Raw genomic sequence first — 27,696 nt, forward strand, 5'->3', positions numbered from 1 at the left:
AAACAAGCGAATAGGTTAAATCCGATGGGTTAGCAGGTTTGAAGTATTATCGCTAAAGTTCACAATGTTTACATTTACCATGTTCTTTGCGGAAGTGTTTCCAGTCCTTGCTCCAAGCAATCCACTTTAACCTTAATATAAACCTGTTTCTGCCATTCTGTTTGCAGTATATGTGCATTGTGAGATTTTGAAATAGAAATAATTTTTTATTCATTTCAGTCTGTTAATTTCTAAGTGTTTTTATATTATGAAGAATTATGTGAAGCAAGTGAATTATATGTACAAAGAATTGTTAAAGTATTGTATATTATGGTGATAAAGCTTTCAAAGGAATAAGACTAGATGTTTCAATAAAGTTTAGGCGTATAGATATTTGTCTTCTATAAAAACTTGGTTTTTTTTGAATATGAATATACTGAATCTGAACTAGGTGCTTAGCTAGAGGGGGCAAGGGGGACATCTATCCTTAGGTGCAGTATCCAGGGGGCAGCAAATTGATGCTGTGATTTTTGAAATGAAATATTTCCATTCTTAGTAAACAGGAGTGGGTGCAAAATTTTCATTTGTCTCCAGGCATTGAATACCCTAGCTACAGCTCTGATCTGAACATAATGAATGAACCTTATCTAAATGGTGACAAAAATTTAAAAAAAAAAAAAAAAAAAAGTAAAAATTTTAGAAAAATAAATTTAGTCATGGTTTATATATTTGATGAAAGTACCCCTTGTATTATGGGGAAATTGTTGTTTGATTTATCGCCAAGTTGTTGTTTTATTTATGGTAGTCTAGAGTAGCAGAATGTTATGGAAACCCTATTGTGACGTAATCGGGTGCATGATTCTGAGAAATTTTGAATCACGGGATGTTTAGTAAGCGTTTTTGTGGTGTGTGTTGGTTTGATTCTTTAGATGGTAGAATGGCCGAATGTAGTAAAATTAATTTGAAGTTTCTGTATGATTTGGAGCGAAAGGGGAAAAGAGCTTTAATTGACTGGTGTGTAAATGAAGGTTTATTTAGTAGCCATTATAAGTGTCCTGTATGTAGGAAGGATATGCGTTAAGTCGAACGTAAAAACCATTTAGATGGATTTGAATCGGTTCGTAGGAAGAAAGTTTCAGATGGTCACTATGCGAAACGTTCAATCAGAAAGAGTACCTGGTTTGAAAAAAGTCATTTGAGTATGATTGTTATTTTGACTTTTACATGGCTCTGGGTGTACGAAGCGAACTCGAAAATCATGGTAAGTGAATATTTAGACTAGAAGAGAAACACGCTAATGTGACAATCAAAATCGTAAAAACAACCTTGTATTTAGCGCAAGTATAATGAAACACTCAATCAATTTTGAGGGCTTTTGGTAGTGCTTAAATGTATAACATGTTTTTCCTTTTTTATGTTATTTTATTGTTTGGTTTAAAATGTATTTTATATAGTTTATGCATTTTTTGTTTGCCTATATTGTAAAATTTGGTGCTCCTTTGACTTTTTAAGTGAAAATAGGTTGACGTGTACATGGATAAAGTTAAAAGAATGCGCAATGCCATTTTTGTGCAATTCGGGGATTTTTTTTTTAGTGAAAATAAGTGGATGTGTGCATGGATACCGAGTTTGTGCAATTGTTTGTCTTGTTATTTTGGCTTTGTGTAGCGGCGATTTTTGGTGCAAAAATTGCCGCTTCGCAAGCCAAAATAGTGAGTCAAAGAATTGCACAAAATCGGTATCCATGTACCGCCAAAAATCGCCAAGGGGTACCCTAAACTGTACTTTTACCATAAATATTTATGCAAAAATATCATGGAGGAGTTGTACTTAATGAATTATCTCATGTCTTGTACAAAGAATAAAATGGTATTCTCATAACAGCTCAACTAATGCCCTTGAACCATGATCAGTTTCAAAGGAACTTGTAACATTACTGGGAACTTTTTTGTTATTGGGATTGGATTCAGAAATGTATATATGCATGCATGTATATATGTACGTGTTTTTATATACACATGTATACATACATACTTGCATTTCTGAATTTGGTCTCGATAAAAAAGTAGCAATTACTGTAACTATACCACATAGAAATCAGTAGTACACAACGAAACAAATAAATTATAGATACTTATTTTTATTACATTACCAGATTATTTCATTAAATTATTCAACATTACCTGAAGAATGCATTGATGTGGTTCTGAAGAGAACCTGTGATATCCATTGATGGTTATCAATGTACTTTAAATATATTAAAAATGGTTTAAGTGTTCGTCTTTTGCATCTATCAGGTGAAACAGCCCTGTCAGCAAACAGCCAATATGGTCAGCTGAATATGGCCCACAAAACAATAAATAGTAGATTAGGTCATGCAGGAAGTTTGACTCATAACGTTCTAAACAGAGCTACCAGTAAAATCGGAGGTCCTATACAAAATAGTAGAAATTGACAAAAGCCTTTTTACAAATTGCGAAAACAAAGCGATTAGAATACTAATTGTCCATTAAATAACGAGGCTTCATTTCCTTCAGAATTCCATTGGAACAATTGGTGCAACTTTGGCAGGATCTCTGCCAACTTTCATGGTTTGAAGAAAGACAATTTAGTAAAAATATATTTCAGGGTGCCCCTTGGAGATTGGCCAGCAAGGCACAATTTCAAAATAAAACCAAAATAACAAGTCAAAGAATTGCACAAACTCAGTGTCCATGTATACACCAATCTATTTTTACTTTAAAAAAATCAGAAAATTGTACAAACTCGGCATTGTGCACTCCCTTGACTTTGTTCATGTACACATCGATCTATTTTCACTTAAAAAAAAAAAAAAAAAAAAAAAAAAAAAAATTCAGAAGGATGACGTCATGTAATGTTAAAACAAAGTTACTCATCACCAAAATTGAACAAAATTTGTAGCCAATCGAAGCTCAATAAACTGCATTTTAAATCGCACAATGAAATCATATAAAAAAGGAAATACATGTTATTGCATATATGCACTACAAAAAGAAATACTGACTTACTATATTTAGAAATTTCTGTGGCACTCAAAATTCAGGGTTCATACAGTCCTTAAATTTTGGCCAAAATCAGCAGAAGGTCCTTAATTTTAATCATCTGAAATTTCTGTCTGTTTTTATGACTGCCATTTTGAGTGTGAATTAGCATTTTGGAGGAATATTTTTGGCGATGAATGGGTTATAATTTGTTTCTATTTCTAATATAAATGATGGGATACTCGAGTTTCTAAGCAAGAAGTGAAACATAAGCATTTCGAAATTCATTTTTTCTAATAAAGAAATCTTAAACAACTTTTCGCTTTTGGGAATGTGAATTCTTTTATTAAACGGTTTTAAATTTGGCGACTTGTCAACGTTTTGGCGATTTTAAGATCAGTTTCTATAGAAAATTTTTAATTCCAAGATCTGAGAATTTTTAGATGATTTTTTTAAAACATCACAACATTGATAAATTTCATTAAAATAATGGTAATATATTGAAATTATATTAAAAAATAACATTAAAATAAAACATCCCTATTTTTTGCTGTAATATTATAAAGTTTCATTTTGGCAACTTATTATACAATATTATGAATCTGAAAAATAAGGCATAATGCTTTAAAGCGTAATTTATAAACAGCTCTTAACAAGAGCAAAATTAGCTATGTAAATTATTTAAAATGTCTTCTTTTCAATTTTTTCATAGTAAGCATTTTCCCATCTCAGAATATGCATCAATTTTCTCTAAAATTAATTTTACACTTCTTCCCTTCTTTTTTTTTTTCCCAAAATATTTCTGCCTTTTTGCTGTTACAGAATTGGTAGGGATAAATTTTCTCTAGTATTTTAGACATTGCAGCTTGGAAAGTTTAGAAGGATTTGAAGGCAAGATTTATAGACCCACGATTCTAGAAGATTCAAGAAATATGTGACAAAATGAAAAATGTCTCCATGGTATCAACATATAATGGATGTATTTTACAGAAAGTTTGCGATGAATTTCTTACCTTTTGGAGAACGTCTGGAGAAACAATGAAAACATAATAATTTAATGTTTTACTTCTGATACTTGAATCGTTTTCCTAACATGTTTATTTTCCCTTTATTTTCTCTACTTCTCACTAGACACAAGTATGGAAAATATCAAAACTGCTTCTAATCTTATCACATGGCCAGACATTATAGAAAGGGATTTTTTTATTAATAAAGAAATTTAAAATTTAAAAGATTCATCTAATATGTCTTAATGCATCAACACATAGCTGGCACTAGGCATTTCCTACCTGATGTAATCTCTGTGAATCCTAAATTCTGCTGCCTAGTGCCTTTCTAAATTCTGCTTCCAATGCCTGCTCTAAATTCTAAAAGTTTTGCTATTTCTAGATTTTGTTGTTCGGTGTGTCACTAAGTTCTAAAAATTCTGCCACATCAGCTTTGTAACCGGACTTTACCATATATACTTCATATTTCTTTTGAATGTTCCATATTACTAAAGAAATAAAATAAGCTACTTCTTCTATACAGTCTAAATGCATTTAGTGTTTTTTAGAATAACAGAAATCCTTAGTTATATTCAAAAATTCTAAAATGAAAAGGAAACATGTTGAAGAAAGAAACTGAGTACATAAAGAAAATTAATCTTCAAAGATATGTGCAGTTGTTATTATGTAACTTACCTGTTGTTTATGATTTTACGTCTTTCATTTTATGATTCAGTCGAGGGTTTGGGACTATTTAACTTTTACCAGATCAAATAAACCCCCATAGGTACCTTGTGGAGAGGTTGACAAGTTAGAAGATAAGCACGCAGAAACTAGCGAGAGTATTGGTTTGCATATTGAGACAAATCTCTAATTGTTAGAAAAGATGCTTAAAGAAAAAGAAATCGATATAAACTAGCCAAAGTGTTTGGGAAGGCTTCAAATTAAAATGAAGGATAAATATTTTGTTGAGTGCTGTTGTTACAAAACATAAATGTTTTGTAACAACATAAATGTTTTGTAACAACATAAAATGTTTATAACAACATAAATTAAAAGCTACAAAACATAAATGTTTTGTAGCTTTTAATGTGTATCCTAATATTGTTTAAGAATCAATGTCATAAATTATATATATTTTAAACTGTGAAAATTTATTAGCTTTTGATTTTAATAGGCTTTTTTAACAAATATTGTTAAAAAATAAAACTTAATAGTGGCCATGTAAATCCATTATGACTAAGGTTATCTAATTACCTAATTTAATTATTTATAACTAAATGCTTACCCTTAAAAATTATGTCTACATATGAAAGCGAGTTGTTGCCTTTCATTAACACTCACTGTGGTCACAAGATAAAACACAAAAATATAAAAATTCAAGTAAAACTTATTCTTTGCATCTAGTGAAACTTAAAAATAATTCAAAACGACTTATCATCTCTGGTACATTAATCGCTTATTGGAACATTAAAGTATATTAACTGGGCTACAACCGCTTGGAACTCTACACAAAGCTATGACAGCATCAAACAGAGCCTGACTAACTTTCAACACTTCCCAACTGTGTCTACATCAGGCCTTTTAGGTTCGTTCTAATGAGCAGGTCTCTCTCTAGACAAGCAACAGGGGTGACAACTTTCAGTCTTTTGTTATGAGTCATGCTGATTATGATCTTACTTCTCATTTTAACCTATGCCTTTTGACATAAAATCTTCCTGCTATTTACTAAACCTCTAGACTGACCAAGTGACCAAGTATGTGATAAAATGAGACATAAAAAAAATAAACATAAAGCTAACTATTAGTAAAACGTAAATGTCACTTATCTTCTTTCAAATATGTCCAACTATTATAAGTGTAAAATAGTTAATGCTACTTGATAAATTTCATACAGTTTATTTTATTCTCAAACTCATTAATAATTATGTTAATTAATTCATTTTTAGTAATAATGCATACTACTCAGGGATGTATTTTATTTTTAGAATGGCATTACAAAAGTGAAAATCAGGCATAGAATAATACTTTTAATTTAATTTATTCAGTTCCCATTTGCTCATAGGTCCTTAATTTTTTCATTAATAGTCCTTAAAAGTACTTAATTTCCGTGTGCAGAAATGTGTACGAACCCTGAAATTCCTTAACAGCATTCAAAAATACTGTTGTCACCACATAAATCCACAAAAATTAGAGTAAAAAATATCCTCCATAGTGCCGGATTGTCGGCATTTCTTGCATGAACCTTTCTTGTGACAAAGCCATCTCAACGATCTTTACATTCAACCATACGCAAGTCCTTCATACAAACAGAACACTTATAATGACAACTAAGTAAACCTTCATTTACATTTCAGTCAATTAATGCTTTTTTCCCTCACTTACAGAGGCGTAATTCGAGTTTTCAGCACCCAGGGACAACTGAAGATTTTCTGCCCCTTTCTGAGTGCCAAGAATGGGAAACATTTCATTCTAAAATTTCGTAACATCTATTTGCCCCCCCCCCTGGATGCTACGCCCAGGAACAGATGTTCCTCCTTGCCCCACCCTTGCTACGCCGCTGCTCACTTATAATGACTACTAAGTAAACCTTCATTTACACGTCAGTCAATTAATGCTTTTTTTCCTTTTCGTTCCAAATCGTACAGAAAATTCACATTAATCTTATCACATGCTGCCATTTTACAGTGTACAGCAGGGATGTCAAACTCATAGGTACACTTGGGCCAAACAAACAAGGTTTAACTTTAGGCGGGCCGCAAAAAAAAAAAAAAAAAAAAAAAAAAAAAAAATCAATATTCATAGAAACATAGATTTATTTCGAATAATACAATAATAAACATATATATATATACTTATATAGAAAAGAACAAGAAAAATTTAATGTTTACGTCCTGATACTTGACAACTCTTCTCTGCTATTATCTTTCCTATTTCGGGAGAAATTTTGTTTGCAGTGATAACTTTCAACGCTGACCCAAGGTGAGCATCATTAATACGGTTTCTAATAGGAGACTTATTACCTTTCATGACTGAAAATAACTGCTCGCACTGATAAGTGCTACCAAACATGGAAATAATTTCATATGCGAATATTCGAGTATTTTCAAACCTGGCTGGTAAAATATTTGTAAAATTCAGGCATGCCCACTTCAATGAATTTTGCTTTCAAATTTGAGTTGCATTGAATCTTGATCACCTCCATTTGCATATGGCTGGGTACTGAGTCAATACTTATTGAGAAAAATCGAAGAAAACAAAAAAAAAAAAAAAAAAAAATTGTCTTCGAGGGAACTAAAATCATTAAACCTCGTTTCAAATTCAGTTGTTAAATTTCCAATTTTTTCTGCGTATTTTTGATACGAACAAGTATCATCTAAACTTGATTTGTTCATGCTGCACGTCGAGAAGTGCGTCAAATCTTCATTTTTAAGTTGTTTTTCCCAAAGAACTAGTTGACATTTGAATGCTTTAATTATGTCAAACATGTTCGTAATGATATGATCTTTTCCTTGTAATGATAAATTTAAATCGGTTAAGTGTTTGGTTATATCAACCAAGAAAGATAAATCTTGTATCCATATTGGATCATAAAACAAACTTACGTCTTGATTTTTCGTTTTTAAAAACTGACATATTTCTTCTTTCAAATCCCAGAATTGTTTGAGAATCTTGGAGCAAGATAACCAACGTACCTCGGTATAGTAGGACAAACCCGAATATTCACTATCTAACTCACTTAAGAAAGCAGTGAATTGACGCTGATTTAAACCTCGAGATCTTATAAAATTTATAACTTTTTTTATATGTGACAAAACATTCTCCATATTTATTACTTTCGTGCATAGAACTTCTTGATGTATAATACAATGGATATGATGAATGTTTGAACCGTGAATTTCACTAAGTTTTTTTCTTAGTAATGCTACAAAGTCCTTGTTTTTCCCGGTCATTGATGGAGCACCATCTGTAGCTTCAGAATTTAATTTTGCTAAAGGTAGATTGTATTTCTGCAGAAGTCCAAAAACACAAGTAAATATATCTTCTCCTGTGGTAGTACCAGGCATCGGTATTAGTTCCAGTAATTCCTCAAAAATGTTAAAATTCTTGTCACAAGAACGAAGAAACACTGCTAAATGAGCTTTGCCACTAATGTCCGTGCTCTCATCACAGGTAATGGAGAAACTTTCGAAACTAGATGATTTTGCTTTGATCTGATCACTTAAATTCGCGGCTAAATCAGTAACTCTTTCCGCAACTGTATTTCGAGACAATGAAATTGATTGAAAAGCCTTCACATTTCCAGAACAAACAATTTCTCCAGCTTTCATTAGGCATTTCTTGATGAAATCACCATCAGTAAAAGGCTTCGAATGTTTAGCTATCAACTCGGACAAGACGTAGCTTGCATGTACCACCGCTTCACTTTCTTGCAATACTTTACTAAACATGGACTGTTGCTTTTTCACTCCTAACTTGAGCTCTTTCAACTCATTAATCCTTCGTAATTGTTATATTTCGATTTGTGTTATTCGTAATGACGTTTAATATTATATAACTTTGGTACATTAATAGTATTATTACATATCAAGCAGATTATTTTATCTTTTATTTCACAGCAAAAATATTCTAATTCCCATTTTACTTGGAATATTCTATGTTCGTCAGCGATTTTTCGTTTAATTTTACTACCACTTGGTTTTGATATAGACATACTGAATACAAAGGGCTGGAATAAACACGGTTAACGTTAAAAAGTTAACAAAAATCTATTCTTTCCACAAGAGATAAATCAAAATGCTGTAATATTTCTTCAAAAATATTCTAACAATATCACAAAATGTCAAACGTTTAGCAAAAATCAATTCAAAACAGAGAAACTAATTCTATCTCACAGCAAAATCGCTACAAATCAATCACAGCATTAAGTAAACAAACAGTTCGCTAGAACTACAGCTACTACTGAGATGAGTTGTTTGTTCTTGGCTTTTATAAGCTTTATAATTAATTTCTCGAATATACTGGAAACATCTATAAATATCTGGATTTTTGTGGATGGCAAATGCAATTACGAAATATTTATTTATTAGGTATTTTTCTATTTTTAACCTTCCAATGCAGCTGTCTTTTCAAAAATCGTCTGCGTTGCTAAGGCAACATGAAGCAAATCTAATTACAATTCTAAATAAAAAAAACTAACTAAATAAATAACTATGAAATCCGTAACAATATGAATTAAGTAATAATTAATAATAAAGCAAAGTGCATGCACATGCATGCACCAATATATCGTACAAAACTATGATTGGAAAACTGAGACCATGAGTTCGGCCACATTCGGCTATCGGGGGATGCGTACAAGTTCTGAGTGCACGTGTGCCCCAAAAGCCAAAGGTAGCTGAACGCAAGCTACTCACACGTATTTGTAATTTAAGTAGTGTGCGTGTCCGCTCACTGTGAGTAATCTAACAACACTGAATAAATTATTGTTAATTACTTAGCAGTAAACATTTCATTTTTTTCTTCGTCGATATGTTATTTTATTATTATATATTATTATTTGCCGATATATTGGCTGGGCCACAAAAATATTTGCTGTGGGCCGCGAGTTTGACATCCTTGGTGTACAGCACAAAATCAGCAATGTACTTCCTAACTGACATCCAACGCAGAAATAAACCCTTACAAATATTTTCTCATCTGTCAAATTTACCACAATCACGCAATCAATCATGTCATAATAGGGTTTCCATAACATTCAACTACTCAAATTACTATAAAATGAAACAACAATTTGGCAATAATCCAAGAAGATACTATAAAATGAAACAACAATTTGGCAATAATCCAAGGGGCACCCTAAAATATAGACTAACTGATAATTTTAATGGTTGGTGCAAAAATTCATTAGTATCAGTTCGCACCACCGGTTACAAAAATTTTACTAGTGATTCAGTCGACGAGAGTAAATGATAGAGTAAGGCAAGAGATCTAATAAATGAGTGTCTGTTTTATTTTACAGTTCACTAAATTTCATATTATCTATGAGAAAGAGAACCAATAAACATTTTGGTCCGTCGAGCCAGAGATAATTATAAAATGAGAAATGTCTTCAAAGTGTGTGTGGATTAGAAGGATGTGGCTACTTCTGGTTTCGAGAGAAGACTATTTAACAGTCAAGTAGGTGATAATTTACTGTTTGAATTATTTGAGATTTAATTTGAGCTTATATCTAAGCTCAAATTAAATCTCAAAGTGTAAAGTACTATTGTGCTATTGTACATATTTAAAAGTACTATTGTGAACTTTGTTGTATTTCTTAAAAATTTGAGTTGTATCAGAAATAAAAATGTTTAAAATTGCAATTAAAGAGGATTTAAGGCCTTTAAAATAGGAGTTGAACTAACAGATAAAATGACAGTTTTAGAATTAAACACAGCCATCAAAAGCAGTGATCCGAATAAATCTGATCCAGGCTTTGTGAATGAAATTGCAAACATGATTATTGAGAGGAGAAAATATGAGGAATCCAAACAGTTAGAGCTTGAAAAAATTAAGTTAGAGCATTCTAAAGTAGAGTTGGTTAAAATATGCACGGAAATAAAAGTAGATATTTCTTTCATTCACAGATCCAGGCTCTGTGAAAATAAAAGTAGATATTCCTAAAATTGAAAGCAACAACGAATCATTGGACAAACATAAAAAGCGCCTGTACTTTAACTACGAAAATACCTACAGTACCAGAAGGCTTGGGTTTTTCCTTTTCCTCCTTAGAGAGAACATTTGTTTCTAAAGAAATGCCGGAAAAATACAAAGCAGAAATTTTGTTGAATTTGTTAGGTGATAAGGCATTTAATATTATCACTTATATAGAGGAGAAAGATTTAATTAATTACATAAAAATAAAGGGAATAGTATTACGAGAATTTCAACCAACACCGTATTCATGTTTGGAGCAATTTAGGAAAGCATCCAGACTACAAAATGAAACTCATGTTCAGTTTGCTTCGCGTTTAACTACTAGTTGGAACTATTATTTAAAATTAAGAGAGACATAGAGGATTTTTAATCATTAAATCAATTTATAATACCTGACAAAATTTATCAAGCTTTCGATAAAGAAATAGCAATATTTTGAAAAAAAATCAAAGGGAGAAAGTATAAAATTAATTTTATAAAGAAAATTGATGCATATTCTAAGTAATAGCTCTTACCTGGTTCTTGATCTTCGGAGCTTCTAAAGAAGAGTAATTGAAAATTACTTAGCTTTTAATCCTTTAGCTTTTTGTATTTAGGTAATTAAAGCACAATGAGTATTATAACTAACTGGAATTTATGCTCTACATGAACCATACTAGATGCTGTTTTAATTGAACCTTTCCACTAACAGTGTTGAAATTTGTCCGATAAAATTATCTTCTTTGTTTTAAGAATCTTTGTAAACAGAAGTAAACACCTCATCTTCTCTGAGAACATAGAATATACTGATCAGATACCACACTATATACCTCCCTCAGAGAATGTACTCACCAGGACGATGCAGACAGCATGAGACAAGGTGGAAATACTATTTGACAGCTACCAAGAATACCAAGGCATTATTTTGCTGATTACATGTGCGTATAATACAGTAAGTTGCTGATTTTTGACGTTAATAAGGACCTAATTGAGGTGGTTCAGAGGTTAAGAATTAGCATCTCCAAAACAGTACTGCTCATTGGGCGGTCGTGAACTGTTATTAATACATACGAAAAGCAGAATAACTGTTAAACTTATAGTAAATAAGGCACTGGACATCAGTACCTGATCAATGAATGTTGTTTTTAGAGTGTCTTTCACTTTGATAAATGTAAATAGGCAACTGCCTGAGGCTCAGCTGATAAATAAATTCAGTACAAATCCATATACAAGTGCATACGAGAGCATGTTTTATCAGACTGTGTTCGATGTGAAATACTATAGCAGATGCCTCTTTCATGTGTTTCTGTTTACTCAGCATCATTGACATTTATGGTTACAGCTGGTATGTGAATACCATGACTGGACTATGCAATCAGTCGTCAGGTCGGATGAATCATACATTTTTTTTTAAAGATTATGTCAGAGGTTATGCCAAGGTGTGATCCAAGTGAACATTTTATCAACACATATTCTGTGGGATGTATACAAGACAATATTAGCAATAAACTTTGGGAGATGTTATGCCAAGGTGTGATCCAAATGAACATTTTATCAACACATATTCTGTAGGATGTATATAAGCCAATATTAGCAATACACTTTGGGAGATGTTTTTATGAGTGTTTCTATGACCAATCGCTGCCGTAGAACACAAAATGGCAGTTGCAAATTATGTGAACACTACTGCTGGCCAGTTACACTTTTTCATGGCTTCCATTTAAACTTTCCCCACTGGAAATGGATTCATCCAGCAGAATATCAATCCCACTGAACATATCTAAGATATGAACGACAAGCTGAGAACTCACTAACCACCTTCTCATAATATATGGGAATAGCATGACCCCTACTTACAAATGCGGTAAAATCTTCCTCCACAACATGGCAAGGACTTGCAAAATTAGCCATAGTGGATTGTAGCTGTTTTATGTGCAAAGCAGCATTATGAATTAGAATCTCCAAACACAGTATTAGGAGGATGGGCAAAATGTTTCTCCTGATCAATGTGTATAATTTAGCTTTCCTGCATAATTTAAGCAACACACAGTACATTTTCTGCCTTTCAGCAGCAGTGAAAATACAAAATAAAATTTAAAATAAGTCTCTTTTTATTTGATGAATTTTAATTTTTGACTCTCACTCTTAATGTTCCAAACATGTTATACAATACAAAGTCTTTAATCCGGACTTGTTGGACTTCGGCGATTCCAGATTACGGGTTTTTTCGGATTATAGATCATCAATTTAAATCTGGTAAGATGGCATGCAGAAATTATAAAATAAAAAACATGAAACCGTAATTTATGAAATAAAGAGCAATTATGATCTAAAGGGTATCAAAATTTACAAAAAAAAAAAAAAAAGCTTAATATTTATTTGTTTATTTTATTAAACATTTCTTTCAATGTAAGTTGTTTAAGTTGCTTCATTTTTTGTGCTAATACTTTCTCTTTAATTCTATAAACAGACATAATTTCTTGTTACAAAGTTCCGCTGTTCAAGTCCTGTAATTACTGTGCCGAGAATACCAAATAACTTGTCAATCGAAATTTTTTCATTTTCACTAACCTCTCTGTCACTTTCTTCATGCCTTTATCCATTTTTTGCAGCAATTCCACTTTTTGTTTGATGGACATTGAAACATGCTTTTGCTTTGTAGATCCTTTGGCAGCTCCAGAATCGGAAACTCTTTTTGACATAATCGAAAGTTTAAGCTTACTTTTTATAAAATTGCTCTAACAGTCTGCAAAAAATAATAAGCCGGATTCAGTTAGAAGATTACGGAACAACACAATCTGCAACATTAACTGAAATAGATAATTTTAGCCTAGCTTATACCATCCGTTATACATTAAACGAGCATGCATAAACATATTATGCGCTTGTGTAAACGCATATGCGCATGCGTAAAGGTTTTATGCGCTTGCGTAAACGCTATGAAAGTTTGTAGCTTTGAGGTCCGGATTCTAGATCATTCCGGATTAAAGTCTTTGTACTGTAGATGACAATTCTAGGTTTGTACTAGAAATAACCCTGAAGATTTTTTTTTTTTAAAATAAATAAAGACATCTAAACATCACATGAATTTTAGAAAAAAGAAGTTCCTTTTCCTACACATCTACATCATTTTACTATCACATGTAACTTATGAAATTACATAAAAATTAAGTTCCAATTTGTTTCCTAAAATAATATTTTTTCTTATACAAATTTTGTTTTCAAATAATTTCTTATGCCTTATAAATGATATTTTGTTTCTTTGTTTCAAATTTTGATATATTATAGATTAGACTTTTTTCTGTACTAATAAAAACATCTGGAAACTTTAATAACAAATAAATCACTGTGTCAGAATCCTGTTTGATTTATTTATGTAGCTGTTAACCTTTAAATATGAAAAACTGGCAAGTTCTCACTTGAAAATAGGGAATTTACAGAGGGTTCCATGATTCAGGCTATATTGAACTATTTATAATATGCTTCTTGAGTAAAATATATTAGCTGCCTTGATTGGTATATTGGTTAGTGTTGCTAGTTGAGGTATAGATGGGCTCAGGTTTGAATGCCATAGAAGGCATGAATGTTTGTAAGTGTATAGTGTCTATGCGGAATGGAGGCACTTAAAATACTGATAAGGAAAAAGTCCTTTTGAATTGTTTGGTGGTTAGGAAAGAGTGGTGCGAGACCATTGGATCCGTTCCTCTGCATGCTCTTATTAAAAACTGGGGTGAAGATGCATAGTTAATGCAGTGGGACTGCACCAGTACGATCAATGGTGAAATTCTCATCTTCTGGCCAGCAAAATAAATTAATATTAAATTAGGCTTCTAAATTTTATGTTCTTTGGCTAATTTCATTTCGTAATTATCTTTCATTATTAGACTGAAAAAATTCTGAGTACGGAAGGAAAGCTTATTAAAGCATATTTTTAAAATGATGAAAATAAAATTAATAATTAATGTGCATATTACCGCATAGATAAACTTAGTCCTGCACTATACATAGAAATGAAAGAAAATTATATGCAAATATTAGTAGATTAAACACGGTAAAGAAATTCTACACAGAAAGTTTTACAAATCTGACTGTTCAGATCAAAATGATTTAGTATGAAAAATTACTAAGGGTAAGGGAAATAAAATTTGCATAATTTAAGTTTCATTAATTTCATTTATCATTGGGAAACATTTTCTTTTATTTTCTAAATATCATATTATTGCATGAAAGATTACAAAAGCACAGAACAACATAAGAAACTACACAAATCTAGCTAAGAATTGCTCTTAAAAAAACTTAGCCGTTGAGAAGGTTAAGTAGAATGCAGAAAACAAGTAAATAAATTAAGTGTAAAAAAATTAAATGGTATAATAACAAGCTATAAAGAAAATATTTTAATAAACTTTATTTTATGTACACAACATTCCACAAAATTTCTTAGAATATGCTAAATGTCAACTACCAAATAAAACATTTGTTGAATTAAGACAGCTATCAGTATTTTCACAATTCTGATTAGTTGATATAGCATTTTCAAGAGAAATTAAATTATGTTTTGAATTAAGAGAAATTCCATGTGTATATTCAGAACCTTCATAAATAATCAATCCTAGAGCTATGGTAGCCACTAAAGCAGCAGCCTGTTCTGCATTTTTCTTGTTTTTTTCTCTAAAGTAAAAAATTAAAAATTAAAAAAAGTTGCATAGTTGAAAATAAAATTTTAATCATCTATGCATATGAAAAACCTCTGCAATAATATGAATTTCATTACATACATTACAAAAAATGTTCTGCAATATCTATTAATAAGATGGTGATTAATTGTTGAGCAACATTTACATATATATATATATAATGAAAATGTACTTTTCAGTAATTGAATTTTCAAACTCCTGCTATTAAACATGTTTTAAGCAGAACAAAGCATAGTATTGTTTAAAGCAAAAATTTTACTAGAAACCCATTATTTATATTAATATTTTACTTAATTTAATAAGTATTGCTCCCAATTAGTATTTATTTCACATTACTACAGAATAAATATATAAATAATAAAAAAAATAGAACTTGATAATTTTAGTTTATAAATATGATCATTTTCTCTAGTATTCAAAATTTAAATTGTATTTTAGAAAATCTGTACAATAAAAATATATAGAAGACATATAAATTTAAACAGACAAAATAAAATAAATGAGATAAAGGTTCTGTATATGTTTATTAGTAAGTGTGTAGGGGAGAAGAAACTGATACCTACAAACATCGGTTAGTGTATTTTTTCCCATTAATAGTTACGACAGACTGGAAACTTTTTTCATACTGCTCCTGAAAAAACACATAAAATTAATATGTGTAAATAAATAAATATCAGTGAACTAGAGCATCAATGACAAACCAGAAAATTAATTTTTAAGGGGGAGAAAAAAACTCGAAGAGATAGAAAAGAGGCAAGGGGGAAGAGGAGTCATATTATTGTGTTTTATAAAGACTGTTTTTAAGAAAATAATAACTGATAGTTTATGAATCATTTTATTTGATCTTTTCCAGGCATGATTTAATTTAACAATATATCAGCTTGATTTAATGGTTATGATGCCGCATTTAATGATTTTTCACACTCCTAAACTGTTTACAGTATGTGTTATACATTCTTGTTTTCAAAAATAGCAACATAAATAATTAAATGCTGAAGTTGCACCAAGGCAATTTGTTTCTTTCAAAGTTCAGAATTCAGCCTATATGTAAGCAGTTTTTTTTAAATTTTTCATTTCCTAAATTTCAAGTGCTTATGTTTGATTAAGATGTCTGAAAATCAAAAAATTAAAGCATTAAATTTACAGACACAATTAAAAGTTGCTGAAGATGCTGCAAAACAGTTTAGCACAAAGGAAGTAGGCAGAAATATGCAACAAAACAGTTGATTTACTCTATGAATGGTAAATTCATAGATGGTTGATTTACTCTATGACCTTTAAGTTGTTTCAGTAAAGGAAATGATTATCCAAAAGAGAAAATCGGAAGCAGATTTGATAGGATAAATATTTTAATAAGAAGTGAGTGTTTCTGCATTTAAATTATTGAGTAAAATATTAAATGTTCAGTTTTTATAATGTATTTTTGCTACGCTGCTTCCAAAAGTTAAACATGTGACAATAAAATCAACAAAACTGGAAAAGTAAAACTCTGATTAACACCAAATTGCACATGATGGTAGCAAATGTGTTTATGCATGAAAGAAAACAATCATTATGTACAATGATGAAAACAATATTTAAATTTTGCAAATTATATGATGACAACATATTTGGGTTATGAACAAATTAATGTTTAAGGTTTAAAACAAAACTTACATTAATAAAGTATGTGCAGACCATTACACATACTTCACAGCAATTGCTCATGCTTTCAATCAGGTGATGTACCATCACATAAGCTTGTAATGGATATTCTTCCATTAGGCAATTTCTAAATGTCAGAGACTAACTGGAAGAGGAAACATGTAGACTCGCAAAGATTTTTAATGGGATTAAAGTTAGAGGAATATGGTGGCCATTCCATACCAGAAAGGCCTTTACTCTCCAGGTAATCGTTAATGATGTCAGATTGATAGGAAAGGCAAGAAGAAAAATCAAAACCAGCTGCTGCAGTACAGATTCTCATAATTCTCATAATGTACAACTTCATTCTGATACCAGGCAATTGTCACAGAATCATCTTTAAGGATATGCAGCTGGGTGCAATAAACTATTGGAATTACAGCCTAAACTATGCTAATTCTATCTCTGAATATGTGATGTTTCATGATATTCTGGGCCTGATTCCATGTATTTTGTTCTCTCCAGACCCTTACACACTTATCACCTGAATCCAAGGCAAATCTGGACTTGCTTGTTAATGAGACATTGTAGCAATCTGAGACAGTCCAATTGAGGTGTAGCTGATGCAACTTTAATCTCGCTCTCTGGACACGGTGATTAGAGTAACACAAAAACCAACTACCTCCTATCCAAAGAACAGAAAGCAGCTGCCCTATGGCAGCTGTTCTTTGGATAGGAGGTAGTTGGTTATTTTAATGCTTTTCTTAGAAAGGGAGTCTAGGGCAGCAATCTCCAAACTTTTTTTATTGCATAGGTGAAAGATGAAATAATTATATGATGAAAATAATTATAAGTTGTACCCCATGAAATATAAAATAATATACAAAACAAAGTCCGAAATCCGGATACATCGGGACTTCGGCAATTTTGGATCTTTCTGGATATTAGATTATCAGTTTAAATTTAGTAAGATGGCATGTAGAAATTATAAAACTAAAATGAAATAATGAAGTATTTATGATCTAAACGGTATCAAAATTTACAAAAAAAAAAAAAAAAAAAAAAAAAAAGAAGAAGAAGAAGAAGAAGCTTAATATTTATTTGTTTACTTTATTAAACATTTCTTTCAACGTAAGTTGTTTAAGTTGCTCTGTCTTATTGTGCTAATACCCTCCCTTTAATAGTGTAGACAGACATAATTTCTTGTTTAGTTACATTGTTAAAGTCCTGCAAGTGCTGTTTCAAGAATTTTGACTAACTTGCCAATCAAAATTTTCTTGTTTTCAGTAACTTCTCTGTCACTTTCTGTACCATTGGTAGCGATATTTTCTGGATCTAGAACTATACTACAGATTTCACCATCTGTTAACTGATTGATGATTGAGAAGCATTATCATCACAACGAAAAACTTATCCGTAAAACTTATGTCCGCTTATACAGTACAAAATCCGTAATCCAGACTCGTCGGGATTTCGGCAATTCCGGATTAGGAGGGCATGCAAAAATTATACAATTAAAAATATGGAACTATAATTTATGCAATAAAGAGCAATTATTATCTAAAGGGTATCAAAATTTGTTGTTTAAGTTGCTTCGTTTTTTGTGTTAATACTTTCTCTTTAATTCTATAAAGAGACATAATTTCTTGTTCAGTTACAAAGTTCCACTGTAATTGCTGTGTTGAAAATACTGACTAACTTGTCAATCGAAATTTTTTCGTTTTCAATAACCTCTCTGTCACTTTCTTCACTATCGGAAGCCTGCATGGGTAAACGCTTTACTGGCTTTACGCGCATGTGTAAGTTTGTGGTTTTGAGGTCCAGATTATAGATCATTCCAGATAATGGATGTTCGGATTACAGACTTTGTACTGTATATAACAAAAAAGAAATAATTTTGAAATGCTTATGTTTCACTTCTTGCCCAGAAACTCGAGTATCAGACAATTGTTTATTAGATATAGGAACAAATTCAAAGGATAAATCATCAAATACATATTTGTCAGTGAATCGCCAAAATATATTCCTCCAAAATCCTAATTCGCACTCAAAATGGCAGTTGTAAAAAACAGACAGAAAAAAAAAAAAAAAAAAAAAAAAAAGGGTAAGTGTATTTTAACTAATCTATGTTAAAATACACTTACCCATTTTTGGAATATTTATCTATACTTCAGCAGTTACTACAAATATATTATTATAAATATTGACATATGCTCATAATATAAGCATACCGATCATAATAAACGCGAATATGAACTGACCACATGGAACAAGAATGCATATTATTAAAATCTTGATAAAAAAACTCAAACCTGTGTAGTATTTGGGTGGGAGGAAAGGAATACCAAATGTACCGGAATTTTCTACCGCTTTCGCAATTCTTTGACCAATAGAACAACCTGCAACTGTCTGCAATCTCGCACACACCAAAGTTTACGTTAATGCAGAGAAAGGGGGAAAAGCTATTTTCGGTAGCATGATTCACCATCTGACATTCCATATAAGGAAGAAAAGTTGTTTATTTAGTTATTTAGTCAACCCAGTACCATAGGTGGTTAATCAGCGCTCTTGATTTTGACTTGATTCCAAAAATTTTGTTAAGTGATCCCTTCGGGTCTCGCGCATCACATCCCATTACGGGACATTCAGCCAAGATGATAATGATTACAGCGACAATGCTGAATCAGAATATTCGACTTATTCGTTGCCGACTACCTCAAGGAAATTGGATTTTCTGAAAAGCCCTATCTCTGCAAGGCCAACCAAAGCCAAGAAGATAACCAAAAAGAAAAAAAACTAGTAACAGACCTTGTTATCCCATTTGAAGCTGAAACATCACATACCGATGGACTGAAGCCATATGATGAAAACTATCAAACTCTAATACAGCTAATTAACAAATACGAAATGGAGACGGTTATGGATATGATTAAAGGAGATAGCTACAGCAAAATATACTCTGCAGCTGAAGCCACTTCAAACTCTGAGAGGAAAAGAATTCGTGTTGACTCACTGCAAACTAAAGCCAACACTGAAAAAATACTGATGCCTCCAACAACTTCAATTAATGACACTTCTGAATGGAAATCACCCAAGAAAGTAGTAAAAAACTAAAGAAACACCCAAACTGATGGAAATAGTTCAAGAAAATCAATTTCACGCATTGCTAAAGCAACATCCAGGCAAAGATGATGAAGTGAAAAACGAAGTTCCCCTGCCCCACCCATTGTTTTCTCCCACAACGACGCTGATTGGTCAGATTTAGATGCACCCTTTCAGAAGCATTGTAAAGAGGAATACGAATCTTCATTGAAGGCTAAATCATTATATGTTTACACTAAAAGCTCTACGGATTACAGAACCTGTTGCAAAACTCTTTTAGCGCAAGGAATTCCTTTCCATTCTTTTATGCTCGACAGCTACAAACCACTAAGGGTCATTTTAAAGGGAGTACCAGCTTCAGTCAAGGAAAGTGCCATATATGACGACTTAATTAAAGGGAATTATCCAATTCTGAAGGTAAAGCAATTTACAAAAAAAAAAAAAAAAAAAAAAAAAAAGCGACCGGAAAATACACTGGTGTGCAAAACTTAAGCAACAATGCAAATTTTAATCAGATAACCATGCAGTTGCAGAAAAGGGGTTCTTGCTATCAGTGCAATGAAACGCAATTCAGTAGAAAGGTCATGCATATGCAAATGTCAGGAAAAAAAGCGTCACAGGCTACGTGATCATACGCAAAACGCGTGAGGTCAGCGCGCTCCACTCGAGACTTCCACAAAAGGAAGGACGGAGACGCAATTAAGAATATTTGCTGCAAGTACAAGTGAAATAACTTGTATGTTTTCACGATTTTTAATTGGGTTCTGAATAAGAAAATACTGCTTCCAGTGTTTACATTTACAAAGTTAACTGGTGTGCAAAACTTAAGCAACAATGCAAATTTTAACCAGATAACCATGCACTTGCAGAAAAGGGCTTCTTGCCATCGGTACAATGAACACGCAATTCGGTAAAAAGGTCATGCATATGCAAATATCCGAGAAAAAACATCACAGACTATATTGAACGACTGTTTTCGTGTAACATGTACAAGTAACATGTTACACGAAAATGATCGTACACAAAACGCATGCGCTCCACTCGAGACTACCATAAAAGGAAGGACGAAGACGTAATTAAAGACATTCGCTACAAGTACAGGTGAAATCTTTCGTGAAATATGGCTAGAAGAAATCATCTGGATGACTTCACGAGTGGAAGAATGATCGGAAAGCTGGAGGAGGGGTGTAGTGTGATCAATGTGGCTTAAGATTTCGAAGTCAACAAAAGTGTCGTTTTGCGGGCTTGGAATGCCTTCCAAACCGTAGGTACAGCTATTCGAAAGGTTGGTGGTGGTCGCTCCAGGACAACAACTGCAGCAGATAACCAATATATTGTCCTACAGGCGAAAAGAGCCCAAAACCAGTCAGCAAATTGCACAGCTCAGCAACTGTGTACAGCAACCGGCGACAATTGTCGTGGTTTACTGTGACCAGACACCTTCACAAAGATGGCCTATTCGCCGCCGTTTGAACGCTGCATCTCTTTGAAAGTTGGCCATCGGCGCCACCGTTTAGAGTGGTGCAAGGAGCACAAAAACTAGGCATCTCATCAATGGAGTCGTGTCCTCCTTACGGATGAGAGTCGTTTTAGTGTCCTAAGCGATCCTCAACGCCAACTTATTTGGAGAGAGGTAAGGACACGGTTTAATCTCAGTAGCATCACGGAAAGAGACCATTACGGTGTCCTGGAGATCTCCTCTGGGGAGGCATTATGCTGAACGGGCCGACAGAGCTCCACGTTTTCGACAGAAGCCGACAGTGTAACCGGAGATCGCTATTGTCAAGAGGTGAACCACCCCTCTGTGCGTCTGTTCTGAGGTGCAATTGGACCAGACTTCGTTTTTATGGATGACAATGCACAGCCCCACCGGACTCCTGCTGTTCAGAAGCTACTGAAAAGTGAAGATATCACTCGAATGGATTGGTCAGCATACTCCCCGATTTAAATCCCATAGAACATGCATTGGATGCTTTGGGGAGACGCCTTGAGGCACGATTACATCCTCCGGCGAACACTCAACAACTGAAACAGATGCTGATTGAGGAATGGGCACTCTCACCTCAAGATCTGTTGGACAATCTGGTGCTGAGTGTGAGGAGACGGTGAGAAGCAACCATTGCAGTAAGGGGAGGGCATATCCCATATTAAGGAACATCTGCTTGTTGTTCTTCCTCTTATACAGACAATCATGTGTAACCATACTATGAGTTCGATAAAGCCTGCTTTTGTTTAATTCCATACTGTATGCATTGTATTCATTTTTGCGCAATTATGCTTTCGTCATTGTTTAAAAACAAAATGCTGTCTTTTATTTCTGAATTTCATGTCTCTCAGATGATATCTCATGGATTTATGTCAAAAAGAACACCTGTTGCTTAAGTTTTGCACACCAGTGTATTATAAAACTGCCAATATTCCTTCTCGAATTGAAGAAAAATGGCGATGGACTAATCCACAATCTCTCTAACATGTTCAGTTTTAACTGTACCATTGAAAAATTCAATCTTCGCAGCCGCCCTTTGCAGCGCTATCGCTGCCAAGAGTATGGATACTCACAGATCTGTTGTAACAAGTCCAAGAGGTGCGTTAAATGCGGTTGACCACATTGCAGCAATTTATGCCAGATGCCAAAGGAATAAAAACCCAATATTTTTTGCAGTGGTCCATACGTTAGTAGTTACTACAAGAAACAGTTTGAAAACAAAAAAACAGGAAGCCAAGCCCAAACCTCTAGCACAAGAAATTCCTGACTTGAACAACTTTCCTCAGACACTAACGGAACCAAAAACAGCTGAAGTCCCAGCCCAGCAGAAACTTGCACCACAAAATCAGACGTACAGCTCAAAATTACAGCCACCACCAGAAGAGACTGAAGAAATACTGACTTGGCTCATACATCAAGCAATTTCTAACTACAGTCATTCAATTAGTCGGAAAAATACAAGCTGCAAAATGTCTCTCAGAGAAATTAAGAGTTGGTTTTCACGCTACAACGATGATCATGAAGTTTGCTGAAGAAAACTAGACGACTGCAAACCACTCCAACAGATGGCAGCCCATGAGACCTTCACTAAGCCTAAAATTCCTTTCCTGGCCAGCTTCCCAACCCTCCGACATATGGAGCCACAATATATCGCAGTTAAGCCTAACTTCCAATTCAGCGCCCACTTACGGGTACACCAATAATTGGCAGCACATCAGCACGAGCAGAACTACCATAATAATTGCTTTTTCTACAACTAGGACTAAAAAATTTTCCACTTTAAAATTATAAAGTGGATCTCTTTCCCCACTACAATGTACCCAGTAGGGTAACTAACTTAGGAGTCAAAGTCTTTTAGACTAAATACTCTTTCCTACCTCAATTCATGCCAATTCATATTTAATTTTGACTTTGGTACGTGAAAAAAATGAGTGTTCATTAAAAAAAGGGGGGGAACTAAAAACAAAAAAATAAGGGCTCTAAAGAACAAGTAAGCACCTATAAGAGCCTTTATATTTTATTTTCAAATGTAAGGACTTGTAAGCACTTGTATGGACCACTATAAACCCCATTAAAAATAAAATAAGGGACAGTGTTCACGAAACATGTCAAAGAATAAATTTATGTAAATAACACCATTACTTCTTCACTACTCTATCTTTAAACTGTTAAATACACACATATGAAAGATCAAAAACTAGTTTAGAAACTGAAGCGATTTTTTTTTGTTTCATTTTACTATAAGTCATATGATCAGAGTGTCCATATAAATAAAAAAGAAAAATAAATATAATTAAGGGGCAACAAAATTATAAATTTACCTCTGATCACATTAAGTTATTTGCTGAAAAATACAGTAATTGATTAAGCTTTGGTGCAAATGGGAGTAATTATTTCACAGAAACACCTTTTATGAAGGACTTTCAACAGAGAATTTATCTATATTTATGTAAAATATATTAAGAATATAACTAATAATTACCAAACCAGGAAAGAACATAATTTATATGCTGCTCTAGCTAATGATATGCATTTAATATTTGCAATTTTATATTAAGTTTTCTGACGAACATTACAATTTGCTTCCCCTAAGCAATTTTCAAAAATAATTTTACTTCATTTTTTTGTCTTCATGAAAAGACTTACAGACAGACTTTTAAGCTGTTTAAATTACTTTTTTTATTCAGTGTTTTTTTTTTTTTTTTGTCTATAATTTGGATTTATATATATATATATATATTGCATATTCATTAAATTCATATGAAAATCACAAAATAGATTCTGGCAATAAAGTTTAATAATTGTACGTTAACTTACTGTTTTGTAGATAGGTTGTCCAATTTTTTGACTTAGAGACCAATTCCACAATATGCTCTTTGGCAAATCATCCATATTAAATTTAGATCTGAAAATATTTTATTTTTAAATACACATTTGCATAACAAAGAAGAGAACATTCATTTTGAGCTGAAATATGAATTATGTTACAACACAAATATATCCTTCATTTAAAAACAAAAATTATTTGCATTAAGTTCAAAACGATCATTGCATTAAAAAAAAATGGACTAATACAGCTTTTATTATACAAATCCCCACTGCTAAGCATTAAAACATCTCAATATAAACACGTGTACAGAATATTTAGAAAAATTAAAATATTACAGGGTAACACTAATGGGGCATAACATATTAATTTTTAAAAATATTTAACCTATTTAAATTTGAATTGCAGATTAATATGTATCAGTAAAATGATTTTAAAAGGGACATCTTTAACCTTATTTAATTATTATAAATGGCACTTGAAATAACGAAATTTTCTGGAACTGTAAAATAATCTTTTTTACACATAAAAGCTTGACTACTGAGAAATGTCAAATATCAGATAAGTGAAAATTCTAGAAAGTAAAGTTTACACAAAGTGCAAAAACTAAACGAATGGAAGAAGAAATTTCCAATCTAAAATTAAAAACAGTTATCTCATTTTTAATCAGCTTAAATATCAAAAGCTTAAAATTATGTAAGATAAAAAAAAGACACAAAAGCTAATGCATTTTGTAGTTCTGTAGATGTTAAATATTTTGCATAATCGCCGTCAATAAAAAGAGGTGCTTTCCCTGGCAGCGGGGCAGTTCATTTTCAGTTTGAGGCAGAGTAGACCTGCCTGGGGAAGAAGCCAGGGGATGATAGTTTCCGGTCCCCGTCCTGTTCTGGTTCCAGTTTTGTTCCGGTTCCCGTCTTGTTTCGGTTCCAGTCCGGCCGTTTAAGTCCAAAATACGTAGGAGCTGAAGTCTGAATCCAGCGAAACTAAAATGGAGATATATGCCGAAAGGGCCAGATGGATTTTGTCCTTTTAAAGAAAGTGTTCTTCACCGTGCAGGAATAGCTGACAATTTAAAGCATTGCCTGGAAATGTTGAATGTTTCCACCTAAGATGTTAAGTTTTCGTTTATGATGTTAAGTTTTTCATCATTTTTGAAGTTCTAGTTGAATAAACTTTTAAGTTTTAGACAAGGTTTTGTGTTCTTCAGAAATTTTAGGTTCAAAGTCAGATATATCTCATAGAATTTAACGAGAAAAATCAACATTTGGCGTCCGCGACAGGATATTGTCTGCAAGGTAAGCGACTTTTTTATTTTGAATCATGGAAGCCTTAAAGTTAGCACGAACTCAATATAGAAGATTATTTAGTAAAGCGTGTAATGAATTTGACAATGAAGAAACTAAATTTAATCAGGAAGAAAAATAAATTAAAATAAAAGTTATTGCTGAGAAAGCTGAAATTTTGCTTGATACTGAAATGAAAATACGAAAATTAATGCTTAAAGAAATTACATATGAGACTTTACCTATTAAGGAAATAGATGAATCTGAATTATATTTTGATAGGTGGAGACTTATGGAAAGTAAACTAAAAGATCTCACTTTTGGTACCCCGAATGTAACTTTAATTGATCCGTCTTTTATTCAGAATAAAATGTTACGTTATTCGAAGATTAAATTGCTTATCTTTGATGGTAATGTGAAGAAATGGCTAGGATTTTGGGGGCAATTCCAAAAGATTGATAAAGATCCTACATTAGATAATAATGATAAATTTGCTTAATTGGCATAGGCTACGGAGAAGAACTCTCCTGCAGAGGAAATAGTTAAAAGCTTTCCGCCAACTGGCGATAGTTACAAGAGCGCAATTGAAGCATTGCAAACGCGTTTTGGTAACAAAGAATTACCAATTGAGATTTATATTCATGATTTATTAACCCTTGTTATTCAAAAACAAAGTACACACTCTTTATGGAAATTATATGATGAACTTGAATCTAATCTAAGAGCCTTGGAGATATTGGGAATAAATAGAGGCAAATATTGCACGATATTGTACCCATTGGTAGAATCAGCATTGCTGAATGAAGTCTTAAAAACGTGGGAGAGACTTAGGTTTTCGCGTAAAGGATCAGAAAGTTTAACTGGCGAAAACGGCGAGTTAAGAAAAGGGAATCTGACCTTGAGCGCCTTTTATGTTTCTTGCGCGGTGAAGTTGAAAGTGAGGAAAGAATTTCTTTAGCAGCTACATCTTTCAATGTTTTCGATCGATTGGCTCACGGTAATAAGAAAGGAAATTCAGGTTTAAAGATAAGAGAACCTCACTTAAAACCTACGGCAGCTGAACTGTTTACTTCTTCTCATGAAGCTAGAAAAGGCTGCATATTTTGTTCCAGTATAAATCCAGTATAAATTCCAGTATAAATGGTTCTGCAGAATGTTTTCAGGCCCGTAACTTATCGTTGTCGGAAAGAGAAGTTTTGCTCTTGTTACCTGTGTCTGAAATCTGGACATTCTGTCAGGAGGTGTAGATTAAAAACAGTTTGTTTTACATGTAGTAAAAGGCATCATATTTTTCTATGTAAAGGCCGTTCACAAATGAGTGAGACAAGGGCAACAGAACAGCCTCCAAATCAGGCTGAAACACTCGCCAACATTTCTTCAAGGTCTCCTAAAGTTTTGCTGCAAACAATAAGAGTAATAATTAAAGGAGATAAAAAATCTCATTCGGCTCGAGCTATAATTGATACTGGTTCTCAAAGGTCGTATATTCTGTAAAGCACAGCTCAAGATATGGGTTATAGGTATACGGTAAAGGAATACTTTAGCTATGCATTATTTGGCAGTACAACGACCAGTGTGTGTGAACATAAAGTTTACAAAATTCATTTATCTAATACGTCTGGCTCGTACAGCTGTAATTTTGATACATTAAGTCAGCCTGTTATTTGTAATAATATACCTTCTATTGGACAAGGAATATAGCTTAATGAGCTTGCTGACTGTGGAATAAGTTTAACAGATCATTTAAAAGGACCTATAGAAATTTTAATAGGAGCCGATGTTGCAGGACGATTATTAACAGGAAATCGTAAACAAATTTCAAACGGTCTTGTAGCTATTGAGACAAAGTTAGGATGGACGGTTATGGGAAAAACCGGGGAGTTGAATAGAGAAGGTTCAACATTCTTAGTTACTTCAATGTTGAATAAAGAGGCTTGTATTTCTGATTTATGGGCCCTTGACTCGCTTGGTATTACGGACCCATCCGAACAAAAGAGTAAATTGAAATTGTATGAGGCTACCAGGCAACATTTTCT

At 32.7% G+C, this 27,696-nt stretch overlaps 1 protein-coding gene across 4 annotated transcripts in view; it reads right to left on the reverse strand.

Annotated features, from left to right (window-relative positions):
• Positions 1 to 15,024: 15,024 nt before the first annotated feature.
• Dus2 (Dihydrouridine synthase 2) overlaps positions 15,025 to 27,696 on the reverse strand; it is a 142,162-nt gene continuing 129,490 nt past the window's right edge. For all 4 annotated transcript variants that reach the window (XM_085815216.1, XM_085815214.1, XM_085815215.1 and 1 more), the window contains 3 exons: positions 24,368 to 24,455; positions 15,903 to 15,970; positions 15,025 to 15,313 (listed from right to left, as the gene is read on the reverse strand). In XM_085815216.1, coding sequence (XP_085671342.1) covers positions 15,100 to 15,313; positions 15,903 to 15,970; positions 24,368 to 24,455 — 370 coding nt within the window. In that variant the 3' untranslated portion in view covers positions 15,025 to 15,099. The remainder of the gene's footprint in view (positions 15,314 to 15,902; positions 15,971 to 24,367; positions 24,456 to 27,696) is intronic.

The sequence above is a fragment of the Stegodyphus dumicola genome, chromosome 4 (assembly GCF_044657685.1).
Source record: "Stegodyphus dumicola isolate Sdum_Otavi_A_Nest chromosome 4, ASM4465768v1".
Classification (NCBI taxonomy): domain Eukaryota; kingdom Metazoa; phylum Arthropoda; class Arachnida; order Araneae; family Eresidae; genus Stegodyphus; species Stegodyphus dumicola.